This window comes from Microtus oregoni, unplaced genomic scaffold, assembly GCF_018167655.1.
Source record: "Microtus oregoni isolate MIOR12 unplaced genomic scaffold, Mior012 000064F_ref0000363, whole genome shotgun sequence".
Lineage (NCBI taxonomy): Eukaryota > Metazoa > Chordata > Mammalia > Rodentia > Cricetidae > Microtus > Microtus oregoni.
In genome coordinates this window covers 2,046,591-2,067,147 of record NW_024543874.1, presented here as the reverse complement: position 1 = coordinate 2,067,147, position 20,557 = coordinate 2,046,591, and the positions used below count along the sequence as shown (strand labels likewise).

At 47.4% G+C, this 20,557-nt stretch overlaps 1 protein-coding gene across 5 annotated transcripts in view; it reads right to left on the bottom strand.

The window, feature by feature from the left end:
* The window catches only part of Osbpl3 (oxysterol binding protein like 3), a 183,533-nt gene that overhangs the window by 11,652 nt on the left and 151,324 nt on the right, over positions 1–20,557 (bottom strand). For all 5 annotated transcript variants that reach the window (XM_041640665.1, XM_041640668.1, XM_041640667.1 and 2 more), the window contains 5 exons: positions 19,693–19,943; positions 16,693–16,830; positions 9,682–9,745; positions 5,736–5,814; positions 3,923–4,067 (listed from right to left, as the gene is read on the bottom strand). In XM_041640665.1, the coding sequence (XP_041496599.1) occupies positions 3,923–4,067; positions 5,736–5,814; positions 9,682–9,745; positions 16,693–16,830; positions 19,693–19,943 (677 nt within the window). The remainder of the gene's footprint in view (positions 1–3,922; positions 4,068–5,735; positions 5,815–9,681; positions 9,746–16,692; positions 16,831–19,692; positions 19,944–20,557) is intronic.

The following is a 20,557-nucleotide window of genomic DNA, read 5'->3' as shown; positions in this document are numbered from 1 at the left end:
CATGCACACAAGCACACACATACACAAACAGGCAAACGACAGGACTTCATTCTTTCCCTGGCCGGGCAGTATTCCATTGTGCAGATTCTGCATTGTATCTGAGTTGATCGCACTTAGGTGGATCCCTTTTGGCTCCTGTGTACAGTGACGTGAAGAACACGGAGTCTTGATTTCATGTCCTTTGCCTGTCTACTCAGGAGTCGGACTGCAGGGCCCCAGAAGAGCTCAGTGTTTTGAGGACCTTCCTTCTCCCTAATGGCTGCACTGGTTCATGTCCCCTTCGCAGTGTGCAAGATTCTCTTCTCTTCAGTTCTCAGATCTACCTTCTATCTTTTTGGTGTCAGCTGCTTTTTTGTTTTTGTTTTTTTTTCCAATACAGGGTTTCCCTGTGTAGCCCTGACTGTCCTGTAACTCCCTCTGTAGGACATGTTGGCTTCAAACTCAGAAATCCTCCTGCCTCTGCCCCCACTCCCTGAATGCTGGGATTAAAGGCCTGCGCCACCACCAACCCTCGAAGTGAGCTGTTATAAGAGGGAGTGAGGTGACATCTCACGGCATTTTTAATTTGCATATCCTGGGTGATTGATTAGTGATGCTGAGTGTCCATTCATCTGTCTGTGTGTACTTGTTCCCCTCTTCTGGGAGGCAGGCTCCATGCCACTGAGCTGTGTTTCTAGCTCTGTGTGCCTCTGTTGAAAACACTGGCTTACATGCGCATGTCCTTGAGCATGCTACGGCACACACGTAGAAATCGGAGGACAACTTCCAGGAGTCAGTTCACTCTTCCCACCACGTGGGTTCTGGAGACGGCATCCGAACCCCGAGGCTTGCAGCAAGAGCCTGTAGACTCAAGCCGGACTCACTGCACTTTCTCTAGCATCTATGGCTTGTCTGTGCATAGACTGCATTCTATTTCTGAGACAGGCTCCTGCCCTTTAGCTCATTACAGTGACCTTCCTGCTTTAGCCACCTGAGTTTAGGAGCTGGTCTGACCAGGGCATACTGCCACATCCAGATTCCCAGTTATCCACTATTTTCTTCCTGTTGAGTTGGCTTCCTTTCTATGTTTTGCATTTTAACACCTTGTCAGATTGCAAATATCTTTTGCACGAGGCTATCCATGGGTCCCAGCAGCACTACCGAAGAAACTGTCCTTTCTCGCCATGTGCTACTGGGATCTTTTTTTAAATCAATTAAGTGTAAAGATGTGGATTCATTTATAGGCTTTCTAGTCTGCCTAGGTTCTGGATTTAAAATAAAATACCTTTAGCTATTTAGTAAAATGTACACCTAATATCCTAATAACAAACATGTGTGTAGATACTCACTTTTTCTGCCTTTGCTTTATATAACACAGGAACGCGATACTCAGTTCTTAGGCATTCGCCAAGCACCTACTGCATTAGCCAGTGCTAACTGGTTAGTGTATTAGCAGCTGCCCAGGCATGTCACTGGGATTCCAAAGTCTGAGCGCTCTCGCTACTACGATTTAAAATTAACTCATAATTCCTTTTACTTGAAGAAAACAGTCATTTGCATACTAGTTAAGGAGGTTACTTGACATTGCAATTTCTACTATTTTTTTCTTCCGGGCCTGTTCCAGCTGCAGGGTCCTCATACAAGACACTGTCTCAGTATTTATCAGTAGTGGCCTGAGAGGCAGCCTTGACTATGGCTCAGCTCAACCCTGCTGATCCCAACTCCCTAAAGCTTAGCTCAGCTCAGTCTAGTTTATGCAGTACCAATCTCCGGCCAGCAGAGGGAGTGCCAACTCCCTAGAGGTGATGCTTTGAAACTGTCCCAAGTACCTGGCCACTCTTAAAAATTGTCACAAACAGAAGGTGTTTCTCCATAAATCAAAAGCCCCAGCGCTATTTTCAGTTGAAACTGCAGCCGTATTTGGAAAGTTTAGTGGCGTTTCCAGGTCATTTTCTTCGGGTTTAGTTTTTCTCCTTCAAAGCTTTGGGACAATGCAGGTGGGATGCAACAGTGCCAGGGAAGTGAATCGGACACCAGGAACTGAGTTCTCCAGCCTTGTAAAAGTGGCAGGGGAAGAAAGGATCCCAAACCCTTATGTTTATTGGGAAGCAGGGGTCAGAATTATTCCCTTTGCGATATTCACCAACCAAACAAACGCTGATGACTGGATGGGAAGCCACGGAGGAGACACAGCCAAGCCCCACGGGAGTCTGGTGTCCGTCCCTATACTCTTTCAACAACCAATGCTCATCTTAAATAACTACCCCATCTCAAATAACCACACACATAATTCCTGTAAAGCCGTGCGATGGTAGGCACCAGTAATCTCAGTACTCTGAGGGCTGAGGCAGGAGTGTGAGGCCAGCCTGGACTCAAACTAACTCAGTCTTTCTCTGGTACTGAGAAGATGAGACCAGGTGGATGGCAGACAAGGGGGTGAGTACATTCCTTTGAGGCAATGTGGACAACTGATCTACCTGGACTCAGGGAACACATTCTTGCCCCAGCTGCCTGGTTGACCACACAAATGTCCCCTGTGGGTCACAGGCAGCACAGAGAGGACTGTAGGGATTTGCACTCAGTTTAGGATTTTGATCTTAGTTAAATGTAAACATCCTTTGGCAAGGACTGTGCCTTAAAGCCACTTTAAGTACACGAGGTTTTAAAAAGCAAAGTAATTCTAGGAGGGAGAGAAAGGGGTGGGTCCCAGATTAAGGAAGCTGGAGAGAGGCCCTACATATTTTCTTGCACCTGGCTGGCCTTCTCATCTATCTGAGCGTTCTGAGGCCTCAGCTGTTAGGATCGAGGGCCAATCAGGGCTGTAGGATGAGCAGGAACAACCAGGTTTTTATTCCTGTGGGGCTGGGGCTGGCAAGGAGCGTGAGGGGAGCAGAGAGACAGACTGGGAAAGAAAGAACTAGGAAGCTAACTTCAGTGGTAACAAAAAACCTTGAAGAAAATTTGATGGTGAAATGGAGCAGATGACAGAGTGAGGTGGAAACAACAGGATCTTCGCAAAAGAGGTCGGGGGAGGAAGGGCGGAAAGACGGACGGGCAGTGTGCTCAGTGGCTTAGGAGGCAGATGGGAGTGAGCGGGTAGCGGGAGCTGGGACTGGGAGGAGTGAGCGGGTAGCGGGAGCTGGGACTGGGAGGAGTGAGGGTGTGTGAGTGTGTGTGAGCGCGCGCGTGCACACACTACGGCTGCACACGCATTCTGAGGGGTGACAGCTGGCAGTACAGAGGTGCAGAACCTCGTGGGCCATTGAGAGAACGCAGGTGTCTAATTGAGAGGATGGAAGCGAGTGGAAAGCTTTGTAAAGGAAACGGTTGGTCGCACCTTGCCTCGTGGCAAAACACACAAGCATAGCGGTCCCCGCCCCAAGTCCTTCCTTTCATGACAGTCTCACGTTGTAGTCCAGATTGCTCTCAGACTCGCAATTCACAAGCCTCAACCTCTTGAGCGCTGCAATTCCAGGCACATGCCACCAAGTCTGGCTTCATTTCATCCATCTCAAATGCACAGCTCAAAACTATGAAGTACATCCACAGTGTTGTACAACTGCCGCTACTTTCCATTTCTAGAACTTTTCCATTTTCCTAAACAGAAGCTCCGAACCCGTGACACAAACTCTCTATCCTCCCCCCACACACAGCTCCCAATGACCCCTGCTCTATTTTCTTTTCCTCTAACCTTGGCTGTTCTGGTGATCCATGGAATTGGAATAGACAACAATAACATAGAATACATGTTTTCATGTTGGTTTATCCACTTAGCACAACGCCTTCATGTATCTCTGTGTCACATGGTCTGATGACGGGCTCTTCACTGAGGGCCCACGGCAGGGGAGGCAGGCAGGGTCAACGTCCCGGTCAAGTGACAGCCTGTGCTCTGGCCACCTAGCCCTGCCCTCTTCTAGCACCAGAGCTCGGCCCCCTCTGGTACCTTTATGAAGTTCACTTTGCAGTGGCAGGAGTCATCGGTCAGGTTCTTGATGACAATTTCACCGTAGTGCTCGATCCACCGCTGTCCGCTCAAGATGTTGTGGATGCAGGAGGTCACTTTGTTCCACTCAAAGTGATCCCCAAAACTGAAAGAGAGGGGATGTCAAAGGTGACTCCCAGAAGAACCAGCCACAGACGCAGTGGGCCGTCCTACTTTATATAATGAGGCGGGGAATGAATCACGCAGCCCTCAATTGCAGACCCAGCCCCGAATAAAGCTCCAAGCGACATGTGACTGAGGTTCTCGGGCAAGCAAACTGCCAGGCTATGAAAAGGAATTTGGTAGAAGGATGCAGTGGGGTGGGGGCCAGATTCCCACACTTTAATAGGTGCAGTGGGGTGGGGGCCAGTCTCCCACACGTTAATAGATGCAGTGGGGTAGGGGCCAGTCTCCCACACTTTAATAGATGCAGTGGGGGGCGGTCTCCCACACTTTAATAGATGCAGTGGGGTGGGGGGCTGGTCTCCCACACTTTAATAGGTGCAGGGTGGCCGGTCTCCCACACTTTAATAGATGCAGTGGGGGGCGGTCTCCCACACTTTAATAGGTGCAGGATGGCCGGTCTCCCACACTTTAATAGGTGCAGGGTAGCCGGTCTCCCACACTTTAATAGATGCAGTGGGGGGCGGTCTCCCACACTTTAATAGGTACAGGGGGGCCGGTCTCCCACACTTTAATAGATGCAGTGGGGGGCGGTCTCCCACACTTTAATAGGTGCAGGGTGGCCGGTATCCCACACTTTAATAAATGCAGGGGGGCGGTCTCCCACACTTTAACAGTCACAGATTATTTACCCCTCCTTCATGAGGAAGAAACGCAGGCATTGCTCACAGAGTCCAGTAGCAACTGTGAGGAGACGGTAAGCAGTATTTTAAGTGCCCTATGCAAAATATGTGTCAAATCTTCCCACGTGTCCTGAGAGGCAGGCAAGGACAGTAGTGACAAGAAAGGAGTGGCAGCCTGTGATGTGGGAGTGATTTCTTATTAATAAAGAAACTGCCTAGACCCATTTGATAGGCCAACCCTTAGGTAGGCAGAGTAAACAGAACAGAATTCTGGGAGAAAGAAGCTGAATCAGGAGTCGCCATGATTCTCCCACTCCAGGCAGACGCAGGTTAAGATCATTCCTGGTAAGCCAGCTCGTGGGCTACACAGATTAATAGAAATGGGTTAGATCGATATGTAAGAGCTAGCCAATAAGAAACTGAAACTAATAGGTCAGGCAGTGTTTAAAAGAATACAGTTTCTGTGTAATTATTTCGGGTAAAGCTAGCTGTGCGGGCGGCCGGGTGCCGGGGACGCAGCCCGCCGCTCCTATTACAACAAGCCTGACCAACGACAGTCACGGGAGGAAGGGCCACAGCAGCATGTGACTCCCCAGTCTGGCCTGATCGCTTTAGAAACGCCTACTAATGAGGCCTGCATCACCAAAGCCATGTCCATCTCTGAGGGAATTCTGTCAGTGAGACGGGCCCACAGTGATGAAGAAAAATGAACTTTTATCTTGGAGAGAGGCAGAAATGAGTCTTAAAATCTGCTCAGAGAGCTGTCGTCTGTGGGAGGCACTTCCATCCGGTGAGAGAAAGGACTAGGCTGGGAGCCTGCCAGGCAGAGACCACCTGAACCCACTGCCAGATGGAAGGAGAGAGAAAAGCATCATCTCCGAGCCAGAGGGATTGGTGGGCAGCCTCGACAGTCCGCTCACGTGGACTTCTGACCCAAGAGCTGACATTCCTAATGCGCAGGAACTCACGCTGGCAGCGTCACGTGCGTTGTGCCAATTGGGACAATTTCCATGGATTTCCCCCAGAATTTGTTCTTCCATCTCACATCTGAAACAAATTATCAAACGTCACATATTCGACAAGACAGGTAGGTAGACCAGAGGCCTCAGGCTCGACAAATGACTGGTCATTCTGTAACTGCCACAGATAAATTGGTTCTAATGGAGACAATTATTCATGCACTAGAAACAATTGGGTACCCAAAACAGAATTAGGGAAACAAAGTTGTAAGGCAAAGTTCTCTTGAAAGAGTCAACAGCACAAAAACGAGATGAGAACAAGTCGCGGTCACACAGACACGGGCTGTCCCCAGTGTGCTATGGCATCACAGGGGCTTGTCAGAAAGGGTCATTTAAGCAGGGCTCTGCAGAACACAAGTAAGTCTGTGGAGCATAGAGGAGTCGGTATTGGAAAAACAGTATTTAAAGTGTCAGAAGAGTAGAGAGTGGAGTGTGGGTCTGGCTGAAGGTCTGAGACTATCTAAGGAGAAGAGTAGGAAGTCAGGCTTTCTAAGGGAACAGTGGGTTCCGCAAACCTAGCAAGAAGTCTTGTTTGAATTGAAAAGAATCAACCAGTACAATTACATAAAAACCTTGTAAAAAAAAATTCAAAGTGTTGACAGGAGTAGATAAAAGCAAGGGGATCAGGTATCTGGCTGCTGTGGCTGCTCAGGGGATGCACAGGAGTGAAGTGAGTCAAGCCAACCACTGTGGTGCAAGGGCTCATGGGAAAAAAAGCAACAGTGGAGGATGGAGCAGCACACAGACACAGGCTAAGGAAAGGAGAGAACCTATATAAGCAGTACCAGCTGTCCTAAGTTGCAGATGCCACCACCAAGAGAGAAAGGGGAGAGCCAGAGGGAAGCAGGCCCTGTCCAGCGGCTGCCCTGAGACAGAAGAACTATAGGAAATGAGAAAGGCTGGGAGATGCGTAGCTGCAGTTCAGGTGAGAGAGGCAAGTGGATTCCTTTGATGGCATACGGCAAATCATGAATTTGAAGGAAGCTGTGGGAGCATTATTAGCTAAGATGCTGTCTTTTGAGTGATTAAACTATTTTAAAATTAATTGTGCTAACAAAAAAAACAGAGTTATATATTTTAAGTGTGTAAATAATATAGTATGTGAGCATTTCTTAATAAAATTGGTAAGAAAATTGAAAAAGAGAGAATTGGATTTGAGCAAAGATAACAATGCATTGATGAATTTGCAACACACACACACAATCTCACAGAGGTTGGGTTTACTTTGTTATGTGTCTTACTACATCCAAATTTATATATAACAATGCCAGTTGATGGCAGACTGTAATATCTTAAAGATATATAATCTTGAGGTAACAACTAAGCACAAAACAAAGTGCTATAGATATAATCCAACAGAAGAGATAAAATAGGCATATAGAAAGTACTTAACTAATACAAAAGAAGGCATTAAAAACAGAAAAGGGGGAGCAAGGAATAGATTTGACTAATTAGGAAACAAGACACATTTAAATCACCTACATCTATAACCACAATAAATGTAAATGATCTAAACAACCCAGTCAAAAGGCAGAGAAATGTGCAGATTTGAAGATCCTACACCAAGGGAACAGGTAAAATCACCCAGAAAAGGATGAGTAGGGACGTGTGTAACACAAAGAACTTTCAGGGACTATTCTGAGAAGGTTCTCTTGTTAAAGACAAAAATGTAGAGCTTTAAGAAAACAAGAAAGAAATACTTACAAGGCCAATGAGACTTTTAGGTAGGAGTTAAGAACCTTATGAGAAATATTTCCAGAAGTTCTTGTGAAGTATTTGATTACACTGTGTAAAGATATGTCACTGTGATTGGTTTCGTAAAAAGCTAAATGGCCAAAAGCTAGAGAGGAGGTATAGGTGGGACTTCCAGACAGAGAGAGAACTGGGAAGAAAAAAGGGTTAGTTACCAGCTTGATGCAGAGGAACCAGGACACGCAGGAGGAGAGGTAAAAACTATGACCCATGTAATAGCATGTAAGTTAATAGAAATAAGTTAATTTAAGTTATAAGAGCCAGTTAGAAATAAGCCTACGCTAAGGCCAAGTTTTCATAATTAATAAGAAGTCTCTGTGTCATTAGTTGGGAGCTGGCAGAACAGAGAAAGACTTGCTACAAGAAGGTTTTCACGAAAAGTGGAGAAATCTCAGGTGAATCTTCAATATTTAATATTAAGCATCTGTAGCAAAGATTAAGTAAAAGAAACATTCCCCTTTTAACTTTCATATTGATTGCATCCATACCAAGTAAGTGGATAATGCAGCAGGAGGGTGGAGTGTTCCAGTGTGCTCTAGTGCTTTCAGATCTCACAGAGATACATGCATATGTACACGGACATAAAGACATCACGGGAACAAATGGCAACGTTAGTAAAGGGGACGTTTTTAAAAACTGGCCAGGGGCTGGGATGTAACAGTTGGTAATTGCACACTTAGCATGTGTGAGGCCCTAGTTCAGTCCTCTGTGTAAACCAGGTGTGGTGGGGTACGCCCGGAAGCCCAGCGCTTTGGGAGGTCAAGCCTGGAGGTAAGAAGCTCCAGGTCACCCTAGTCTAAGAAGTTTAAAGTCACCCTGGTCTATGTAGCGAATTGGAGGCTAGTCCTGTCTACATGAGCCTCTGTCTCCAACAAACAAAACAACATTTTAAAAGAAAATGATGTGTGCTCGGTTTCTCTTACTGTACTCCGATCTTTTGTATAAATGGAAACTTAAGAAACCTCACTCATGTAGGAGAAATGTGGGGCGTTATTTTTAGAACAACTTGCCATCTCCTCCATCTCCAAAAGTAAGCTTTAGGAACATGGGTACCAAAACAACCCTGAAAATTAAAGAGGGAGGGGCCAAAGCTCAGTGGTAGGAGCGCCTTCCTTTCCCAAACCTTTGGGTTGGGATCTTGAGAGTAGTAAAAACAAAGCCAGACAGGCGGGGCAGTGGTGGCGGGCAGTGGTGGCGGGCAGTGGTGGCGGGCAGTGGTGGCGGGCAGTGGTGGCGCACGCCTTTGATCCTGCCACTCGGGAGGTAGAGGCAGGTGGATCTCTGTGAGTTTGAAGCCAGCCTGGTCTATACAGAGAGAGAGAGAACCACGACAGGCTCCAAAGCTGCACAGAGAAACCCTGTCTCATTTAAAATAACAACAACAAAACAAACAAACAAACAAAAACAACAAGCCAGACAACAACAACACAAAGCAAGATAGCAACAACCACACAAAGCACAGACGAAAATCTCCAAACAGCACTTAAAAACAAACCAATAAGACGGCTCGGCAGGACAAGGTGCTTGCCACCACGCCTGATGGACATGAGTTTCATCCTCCAGACCCACAAGATGGGAGAAGAGCCCAGTCCTGTTAGTTATCATCTGATCTACATACATGCGTATGTACACACACACACACACACACACACACACATGCTAAATAAAATGAAAGCTCAATGAATTAAAAACGCTCATAAAAACAAAGATGAATAGAATTCGGAGGTGCCAAATGTAATTTTGGAAACGGAATTTAAATTCTTAAAAAGCAAGAGACCTATGTGCTGTCTACACTCTGCCGCAACCCCTGCATGTCAAGATGTTGTAGAGTAAGGTGAAGGCAAAGCTCCAGGAACAGGTGACTCAGGTACAGATGGAGGAGGTTTCTTAAGAGGCAAAAAAATGAATCGATCTCTTGTATCCGTAGCATCCATAAGAATCAACAAAAAAAACCACACTGTCAATGAGTATGTGGTACACGTCAGCTGCTGTTCAGGAGGGAGAGGGTCGCGCATCAGGAGGGCTGACACTGTCTGAAGAGCGGGTCAGGGACTGCTTTTGATCCTGGCAAGACTGAGCAATCCCCGGAAAACATGAAGTCTTCAATGCTATGAAAGCGAAGGCCACATGGATCAGCACGTACCTTGCCAGAAAACGAAGTTTCTCGACTCAGCGTGGCAGGCAGAGATCGGTGGGTGGTGGCTGACCTGATGGAGACAAAGGACAAAAAAAAACATAATTTGAGGAAATGTTATGGCTGGAAAGCCATTGCTTTTCCCCTCGCGCTGAGCCGGGGCCACCGGGGCAATGCTACAGCTTGAACAAGTGTGTCTTCAAGAGGGCAGTCTTGACATAGCCAGCTCCCACTTCCTCTGGGTGGCTGGGAAGGAAGCTGTGAATGGAAGCCTCCAGAAGCTTTCCTGGGAGCATGGCCAGCCTGAAGTAGTGAGGACACAGGCATGAACTGAACAGTATAAAATAAAAAGAGGGCCCCCTGAGGTCTGCACTCTCCTCAGCTATGAAAAGACTTGCAATCATTTTAACCAAGAGGTCAGTGTCACGGTTCCACTGTGCCACTTCTAAGTAACAGAACATAAAGATATGTCCCCCTAGGGCTCAGAAAACTGAACCATACATCACTGATATAGTCAATCCATGAGAGTTCTTTCTTTTTTTAATGTTTAAAATTTATTCACTCATTTATCGGCCATGCGTGTGAGATGCACATATACACGCTCGCGTGCCGTGGCTCCCACATGGAAGGTGAGAACAATTGTGGGAGTCGGTCCTCACCTTCCACGCTGTGGGTCCTAGGGATGGAGCCTAGGTCCTAAGCCTTGGCATCCAGTGCCCTTACCGGCTGAGCCATCTCACTGGCCCCGGAGAGAATTCTTCAGAATACTGTGTCTGTAAAGCAGAACTAGCCATAGCCATCGGAGAAAGCACATCAAGTGCCAAGAGGGGAAAGGCGTGAGGACTGTGGAGATGATCAGTCCACGGCGCCATTGCTGTTTAAACGCGGGGAACTGAATGCAGACCCAGAACCCACACTGGGGAAGGCAGGGAGCAAGCAAGCTGGGCATGCTGGTCGTTATTTGTAATCCCAGCACTACGGCAGAGACAAACAGGTCTCGGGACTCACTGGTCAGGCAGCCTAGTCTACTTGATGAGTACCAGGCCGGTGAGAGACCCTGCCTCAGAAAAACTACAAAACTACACAGATGGTTTCTGAGGAACAACACATGAAGTTCTCTTTTTGCTCACATACACGCACTTGCCAACACACGAACGCACGCACACACACACACACAGACACACGTGCTTGTAACACATGTACACACTTGCAAACACACATGCTCACAAAAAAACTATCATCAATATATACAAGCAATCTTTTTTTTTTAAATATTTATTTATTTATTATGTATACAATATTCTGTGTGTGTGTTCACAGGCCAGAAGAGGGCACTAAATCTCATTACAGATGGTTGTGAGCCACCATGTGGTTGCTGGGAATTGAACTCATGACCTTTGGAAGAGCAGGCAATGCTCTTAACCACTGAGCCATCTCTCCAGCCCCATATATAAGCAATCTTGAACGAGTAAATAATTATATCCTAGAAGGGATGAGCCTCGAAACGGAGGCTGCCACTGGGGGGCGCCATTGCTTGTTTTACCCACCAATCAAGCCGCTCAGTACTAAATGGAGGCTGTGTTCCATCTCTTTACCTCGGTGGCACTCAGGACCCTGTGCTGTTCTCACAGATCAGTACTCATGGGAAAACCAGCCATGCTGGCACTGCGCGGCCAGAAATTCCTCCGATTTCAATGGCTCTTAGCAGAGGTTATCTTCTATTCGGAGGGTCTAATCAAGGTCTTTCCTATGAACAGTGTGGAGGCTGAAACCAGATAGGTCCAGTTTCCCAAACCACAGCATGGAGAGAAATCAGCAAAGCAAAACTGAGTATCGGTGGTGTGTAGACTTCAGGAACAAAGTGTGAAGTAGCTGACTGTTCTCAGACACATCACATTAACCACTCAGGACTTCTATCTGGACCGAGCAGGTGTGTAAGAAGGGATGGGGGGAGGGAACAGACAATGACAAGCCCACAGTCACTCACTGGCTCGCCCTGGGCTCACCCATGCTGAGAATCCTGCTTTGTAAACCACCCCCTGTGCGGAGCTTCCTGGGCTGATGGATTCCCAGGCATCCTGCCCACAGCCTTAACTGACAGGCTGTGGAGCCAGGAAAGTGGAGAAAGACAGAAATAGTATCCACACCTTCAGATTACTCAATGAACTGAAATCCCAGCTACGGGAAGCAGGAGGTGGGACACTGCTATCGCTTGATGTGTCTTAGTCCCCCATGTGCTGTCTGACGTGACAAGGCCCCTGCTTTTTCCTGCAGTTTTGGAGAGAAATTTTCACTATCTTCAGGCCGCAACTCCTATAATCAAAGCAACCGCCTGCTTCTCTTTGTCAACGGCTTTGAAAGCCCAACTACTGGGCAATACTTTGGAGCACAAAGCCCTCTATCCCCCTCCTTCCTCCCATGACAGCGCTCTCAGAATAGTCTAGCTGAATTTTAAATCATAAGGTTGCATATGGTTGAACTGGAATAAGGCCACCCCCCCTCCTCCAATCACAGTTCTCTACATACCTGACATGTCCCACTGGAGTGGGCAAGGAGCCATGGAATGTGGGAGGGAGTAATACAGCCACCATCAAGAACTTGATACGTGTATGGGACTCCCAAGTAGAAATACCAAACCAAACTACTGCATACAAACATCAAGAGCCTAGTCTGTAATTATTGCAAGTCAATAAAATGGAGCGGCGTACCATCCATAAGAACTAGAGGGATCTTGTGATATCAGGAAGTATGCACACATTTTATAGGAATGTAGGTGTGCTCTTTTAAAACCACTACAGCTGATTAACAGTGTTCAGCCAACTGCCTTTAGAAGGACCCAAAAGAAGTACCGGCAGGCAAGAAGGCTGGCACTGGGGTCATGGGAATCAGAGAACTAGCTAGCCCTGCCCCTTACCAGCTACAACACATCACAGCTAACCCTGTCGTCCTGGATGCAGGTGAGCCAGTCCTGAGGGCATGAGAACAGGAGAGCTGACCCTAGCCCCATGCCCCCTACAGAGAGAGAGAGAGAGAGAGAGAGAGAGAGAGAGAGAGAGAGAGAACCTTGCCTGGGCAGTGGAGCTGGCCCTGGTGCTGTCAACATGGCTGAGCTGGAGCCAAGGGCCCGAGAGCAAGGGAACTGGCCCCACCCCTTTACCTAACAAATCTGCTTATGACTTGCTTTGCTCTGTTGCTGCCAAACTACCCTGTTGGAATATGGAATTTGGGATAGCCGAAATCTGTTTCTAAGACATGGTCTCCCATATTTGGTTCCAGAATAAACTCTATCTTACTCCTATTGAGGTAAGTGTGGTGTGGAGGGGGGTTGTTGTTGCTGTTTTTGTTGTTGTTGTTTCTTTGTTTTCTTTTGTTTTTTGTGGTCCCATGTCCTGAACAATATAGACAAAGGCTATTCTCCCGTCCATGGTCAGCAATTCTGGTATCTCTGAGCCTTGTACCTAAACTTTAAACATGGCCCCAGAAGAGTGCAGGGACAGGACAGTGGAGGGCAATGAATGGGTTCTGGGATGTAGGAAGGCTTGCTCATTTGGGCCCGGGTCTCTTTGCGGTAGCTAACCTTTGGTGGCTTGCCACTCTGGGCAATCTAGAGATCAAGTGTGATCACACCTTCTGGAGGCAGAAAGTGCTAAGCAAAACTACCAGTCAATGGGGATGAGGATAATGTGACAAGAAATGGCTTCTCATCACAGGAGTCGCTTCTGCAACATGTCATCATGTCTCTTCCCATGAGCGATAATACGGAGAAAGATGCTTTGGCCTAGTTGAACTCTGGAGCAGCAATCACTTCACTTCCTGGGACTCACCGACATGAACAGCCACATGCCCGGCACTAACTGGGTCACAGGGCTGAAGGAAGGAGACCCACCATTCTGCCCGTGATAGGTGGTTGGCTAGCAAAGTTAGGAGGAGGAGGAGGAGGAGGAGGAGGAAACTGTCTTCGGCCTTTAGCCTGGAGATACATAGGACTTCAGTCCATGTCTTTTTTAGGATAAAATTACACATATATGGAGATAGAGAGACGGGGGGGGGGGGGAGGGAGGGAGGGAGGGAGGGAGATCTTAAATTAGGGCTCCCCTACTCAGTTCATTACTGTGGTCCTTCAGTTACCTGTACTTATAGAGAGGCACAGGAAAACATAAAACATAGACCCCCACCACCACACACACACAAATTCTAAAAGCTTGTCAACTGCACACACTGGACAAGTGCAACCTCATGCTACTTCTGTGGGACAGACTGTTGTCCTGGGCCAGAAACAGAAAAGTCACACAAGCAGGTATGAACATGAAAGGAAACGGATGCTGCTCCTTAGATATGCTATGGTAGGGGCTTCACAGAGTGCGTCATCTGGTAAGGATGAATGAGGGCAGAAAGAAAGGGTGTGTGCGCATGCGTGCGTGCATGTGTGTGCGTGTGTGCATGATGACAGACACATTCACATTCTCCTGAGATCATAATCCTGCTTCCCAAGTAACCTGCTAGTGGGGAAACCCACCTCAGTCACAGTAACGGCACAGAGCGGTGGCATCCCTGTTCTGTTCCGAGACACCCAGTTTTCCTTCAAGCACTAAAAGCAGCAATTTGAGTCATAAGGCTAAATCCCAGACAGATGTTCTGTCTCCATTACCGTCAGGACCAGTGGTCATAATGACAGCAAACCTGCGCGGCAGGCGGCAGCCTGAGGACTCACTCTGCGTCACTGGAGGCACTCAGCCTCAGGTGCTAGCAGAGACACATGTATCTTATTGGATTTCCTGGGCTCTTATGGCTCCTCTTTAACTACTCTCCACACTTCATTTAAAGGCATTTTAAAGTCCTCTCTAAATATAAGGGCAATAACCATTAACCATGCACTCTTTGGTGTAAGGGCATTATCGTCACAGCACCCTTTCATTTATGCCTTCCTACAGCCTGCCAGCCAAGTACTGCCACTCCCATTGGATGAAGACAAGGGCTCCAGGGACTTAAGTCACTCGTGCAAGTCACACACACACACACACACACACACACACACACACACACACACACGCTGAGCAAACAGAAGGCACGTTCAATGCTGCAGGAAACGGCCAGATGCGTTTTTTGCCTTTTACTTTGGGATCCGATTCATGGAGCCAAAGACTAAATTCTCTGGAGCCCTCTGGTGATCTCTCAGGGTGCGTGAGCACCTGCCCTTTGGCCCTGGTCCTCTGATCTGAGTCCCACAGTAGATGTACTGCAGACCCTGTGACTGGCGCCACCCCTTCAGGACCCCAAGGTCTGCCATTCACCTTTCCGCAGCTCATGCCACTCTCCCCTGAGAGTTCTTCGTTCTGCTCCGATTGCCAGCTGAAGTTTGGGGCTATTTCAGGCCTTCATTTTCTTCTTTTTTCTTTCGCCCCACAAAAGTGCATCTAACACCATGGCAACCAAATCATGTCTTCATTTATTCTCATTCCACTTTAGATTCAGTATTTAAATAACCCAGCTGAATTTGAGTCAGACAGATTACTGGATCCCATAACTACTGATTTAGCTCCCATCTCCCCATATTAAGTAATAATTACTTTTCATTTTCACCTGGAAAGCCACTGGCAATATGCTTGGGGGCTTTTGGATATTCATTTTCCTCAAAGTTCCAGGGAACACCATTGTTCTGGGTTTTGGCTTTTGTGTTGCCTGTTTTTGAGATAAAATCTCACTACACAGCCTAAGCTGGTCTAGAACTTTCTAGGAAGCCAAGATTGGCCTTGAATTCTCTGCCTGAGACCTTTGAACAGTTGGATGGCAGGCAGGTATACTATACAGCTTTGCAAAAAACATCACAGTCCCCGGCTTCTGGGGAGCTGGGTGTGATGATGGTGAATCGGTAATTCCTTTACTGGGGAGGCTGAGGAAAGAAAAATGTGTGTTTGAGGCCAAACTGGATGTGTAGTAATATCCTATCTCAAAGAGACAGAAAGACAGAAGGTGGGGGGGAGGGGCACCGAAGAAAAGAAAAGCCAAGTTCACTACGTCTTCTCTCCCAGACCCCATGATGCAAATCCATTGACAAAAATAACCAGAAGGGAACGAATATTTAGCAACCCACATTCCCTCTTTATCCTCTGTTTTCTAGGAGTTGGGAGAGAAATCTATCAAAGCAATGACGGCTAGAGTCTCCTGGAGGGCGGTTTGCGTCGTTCTAAAGGCGCAGAATCTATTTTAGCCGAAGGGGTGCTCCACGTTGGCAAACACAGGGCTTTTCATCCCTCAATGCACACTGAACAGTCATACTTCATGATCAGACCCTGCTTTAGAACCACAGAAGACACAAATGATGGCCTCACCTCCACTTGCCCTGAGCTCTACAGCCTGTGGGAAACAGAGCTGCGCTTCAAATATGAGCCGCTTGGCTCCTGACCCTTCCATGCTACCTTGTGTGGAAGGATCTAATGGTTCTTAGGTCACACAAGGACAACATGTTCATTCATTAGATAGGACTCTTGTCTATCCCCATTGCCTCCCCACTCCACTGCAGGGTCTGAGCCATAGGCACATAGTAAACATTAAAAAGAGAGAGACATATATCATTGTTCTGAATAACAAACACCCACCCACAAGTGATTTCTCTTAAGCAAAAATCTAGACCATTGCACTGATATGGCAACGCCCACTCGGAGGGGCAGTCGGGCTCCAGAATAGTGGTGACAACTGCTTGGACACACTTTTTCTCTAAGTCACACTCTGGGCAGAAGCTTGGACCTTGGCACTTCCTTTTGCTAATGATCTGAGGGAGAATGAACGCTGCCTCTGCCGCTGCCTGTAGCCAGGCAGGTGCTCAGAATTAGGGAGGCCAGGGTGGTGTGGGTGCTAGCTCGGCTTCCACACAGAGAAAACATATCCTGGCTTCATGTTGCCAAGTCTGTAATTATCTCAATCCTTTTGAAGCCAGTGAAAGGAGGGAAATAAATATTTCAAAAGGGCATTCAATAGCAGGCACAAGCAATTCTCTCAACAAACACAAAGGGCGCACATCACCTGCTCGGCAAAAAACTGGAAGCCCTTATCCCGTCGGATGCATTCGTACGTTTCTCCAAGGACCGGGTTAAATGGCTTGCTGCCTGCTCGGAAGTAGCTGGATGCATAGGCAGAGATGGCGAAGGCTGCCACGTATACCTGCGAGCAGAAGGAAAGAACTAGCTTACTTCTGTGTCACCAAGAAATGTCGTGAGAAGTAAAACCTATTGTTCATTTCAGAAAGACAACACTATGTCTTTGTTTTAAAGACAACCAACTTGGGTTTACAATTGCAGGTTTAAGTAATGTTCATTTGGGCCCAGAGACAAATCAAGCAGCTTAAACTGCCGGTTTCTCCCGGTGTCTGAAATCTGGAAGGCATGCTTGGAATGAGGTGATAAAATTCGTCCCACACAGTCGATGCTGAATCCTCTCCATGCAGCCGGGCAGTGCTGGAAATCGCAATACTGGGGTCTCACGGCAGATGGCAAAAGAGTACAGGGAAGTAAAATGCCCCCTCCAGTTCAGAAATGTGCGCAACACCCTTAACTAGTCATTGATTGTTATCATAGAAACCTGGAAACTTGAACTCACATTTTCCAAAGGAAATGGGAGTCATCGTTGTGCTCTGAGAAGCAACAGAGCAAGAGGCTAGAGCACTTGGAAGTTCTGCCTTTCTGGGGGGAAAACTGAGAGGCACGGTGGGGAGGAAGGTGTGGGAGGGGGGAAAGGGGAGAAGACAAGGGAGGAGGGGGAAAGAGAAGGAGGGAGAAGGGAAGAAAGAGGAAGAGGAGGGAGAGGGAGGAGGGAAGGGGAGGGAGAATAAACTACACACATGGGTTTAGTAAAATCCTCTTCTGAACTTCACCATGTAGATTCCAGCATGTTCTTCAGAGTCTCCTTCAGAGCCTCAACAGAAACAGAATCTCTTGTCTGAATTTTGTTTTGCCCCCTCAAAGTTATATGAAAGTAGTAACGTGGGAGATTTTTTTTTAATACCAGATAGGAACAGTTTCAACGTTTTTCTCTGAGCATCCTATGAGGTTTGCTACACTGAAATACGTGTCATCTATAACTGTGTGTTTGTGTGTCAAGTGCATGTGTGTAAGCATGTTCATAGGAATGAGAGATATAAATAACGTCAGATATCTTCCTCGGTTGCTCCCCACCATAGTTTTTGAGGCAGGGTCTCTCACCAGACATGGAGCTCGCTGATTTGGTGATAGCATCTGGCCAGCAAGCTCTAATAATCCACCTGCCCTTCAGCGCTAAGAGTTTCCCTGCTGCGCCAGCTGTTACACGGGTGCTGGGGATCAAACCCAGGTCCTTGTCTTTGTCTTTGCCCGGCAAACACATTACTAACCGGACTTCTCCAAGACATACTGCATTCCTGAAACTTGGATACATCCAGTCAGTCCCCAACATGCACCGATTCTCCTGCCTCTGCTTCCCCAGTATTGGGATTACTGTTGTATACTGCTATGCTTTCCCTAAAAGCCTGTTCTAGGTCAATTACTGGGATCAATTGTTGAATATCTTAAGGGTTTTAAATTGCTACAGAAATGAAACACATTTAAGAATATTTTCTTCCCTTCTTTTAAAAATTGTATTATTTTGCATGTGGCTGTTTTGTGGGCATGTATGTGTGCACCATGTGTGGTCAGTGCCCAGGAGGCCAGAAGATGACGGTGGATCCCTGGATTTGGAGTTATGGATGACTGCAAGTCACCATATGGGTTCTGGGAATCTGCTGGGCGGTGGTGGTGCATGCCTTTAATCCCAGCACTTAGGAGGCAGAGGCAGGCAGATCTCTGTGAGTTCAAGGCCAGTCTGGTCTACAGAGCAAGTTCTAGGACAGGCTCAAAAGATACACAGAGAAACCTTGTTTCAAAAAACCAAAGCCCCCAAAAGAGAATATTTTCATGTTCAAAGTGAATCATTCTCTTTGAGGCAAAGCACCATAAATGCTGACTTTTACCTCTAGATTTAGAAGCTTCCTGCCTCCCTGTCTCCAGCAGGCACTCTCTGGGGAAATTCAACAAAAAGGGCAAAATCTCAGCTGGTGTTTTTTTGCATTTATAATCATATGATCATAAGCATCAAAGGGAGAAAATCTCTTTGCTGAGAGGGCCCTAGAGTTCAGGCAGCACAAGGGGCTGTCTCTTTCAGCCAGGAGCTGAGGTTCCCATTCATTTCCAAATCACCACTGCCAAGAAGCTTCACTGAGCCTGAGAACTGCAGGCTGGGTAGAGTTTAAAGGGGTCTGCATCCTCTATCACAGAGGTGAGTGGACTGGGGGGAGATAGGGGGTGGGGGTGTTGGCGGCTAGTTCCGTGAAGCCCAAAGGCACACTCCTCTCCAGTTTAGCCAGGCAGCAAATACCAAGAGAACTCAGCACTGAAGCCCCGGCTCCCCACACAGGCAAGGGCTCGACTGATCACCAGCGCACATTCGAGGAAGCCAGAAGAACAGTTTCCACAACAAATATTTAAGAGTTTTACCAACCAAGTTGCTCATTTAAATAACTCTATAAGAGAGAGAAAAAGGTGGTGGTGGGGTGGGGTCATTTTCTGGTGTAATGGTGTAAAATCACTCTCTGTGAATGATATTTTCCAAAAACGTAGGAACGAATGGGACAATTCCAGAAATAAACAAAAACATTCTCAAGGGAAATTTACTCGGGATGAGAGAAACAGCTCAAGAAATTAAATTCTGTCCACCCAGGGTAGTAAAAATAAACACAGACAGCCTAAAGCCATGTTTTCCAGCCAAGCCTCTGAGAACCATCAGATGGAAGCTTCCAGAGAAAGAGCAAGCACAAAAACAGCAGAGCCACCAGCCCCCTGGCACCAGCTGCGGGAGGCCCCTTGCTTTCCCTCTGCAGATTCTGAGGTAACTGCACACGGGAAGGCAAGGACTATCTTCTGAGAAATGACCATCTCTAAATCAAAATGAGCCTGGACTTTAGGCCCCTGGCCTCAGAATGGCTCAGAAGAACAAAGCCAGGGAGTGGGTCCTCACCATCCTCTCCAGGGCACTGGGCATGCGCGCAGCCTTGTCCAGCAGCTCGCTGTACTCCAGCTCCTCGCAGAGCCGCTGCAGGGTATTCAGTGGCTCGTTCAGCTCCACTGGCATGGCCACCTTGGACAGATCCTTCCCGATGTTGTTGCGCAGGATGCTCCACAAGCTGACACTACTGGTGTTGGGGCCCTGCGCTGGCAGGCAGGTCCGCCTTTTGGACCTGGCTTCCCCTCCACTTTCGAGAACAGGACCTGGAAGGAAAGAACTCTGGTTGACTCCAGGAAGCTTTTGTTTGTGTTTCACCATGCGGAGTAATCCAGGAGTAGCACCTTCCCAAGCAAGTACTCACTCTCCCGCTCAGTTACGCAGTATAGGAAGGAAAGCTTGAAACTCGCAAGAGAATTTTGAGCAATTAAATACCAAAGCTCAGGGGCAGGGTGTACCTCAGTAAGGGAGCACGTGCTTATGCGCCAATCTCGGCACTGTTAAATAACCCATGCCCTAAACTGCAAACTGAGAATATACTTGTCTAACATTTTGAAGAAAGATGGCGACCCTCTTTTGAAGAAAGGTGGCTACCACGGTCACCTTCCTGGTGGCTTGTACACACTCCGCTTTTCACTCTGGGATGTCAGAATTCTTCTTCCTCCTCTGTAGGATATGTCTTGAAGTAAGCAGTATTATTATCCCCATTTTATAGATGAAGAAAGTAAGGCAGAGAGGAGGGGCCAGCACACATAACCAACAAGGAATAGAGCTGGGGCTCAAGGATTCCCTACAGCTCATGGTCTCAGCTACTTTTGCAGCACAGCAACAGGTCCTCCATGTGACCTGTGCTTTTTTTTTTTTTTTAAAGAAGCGAAAC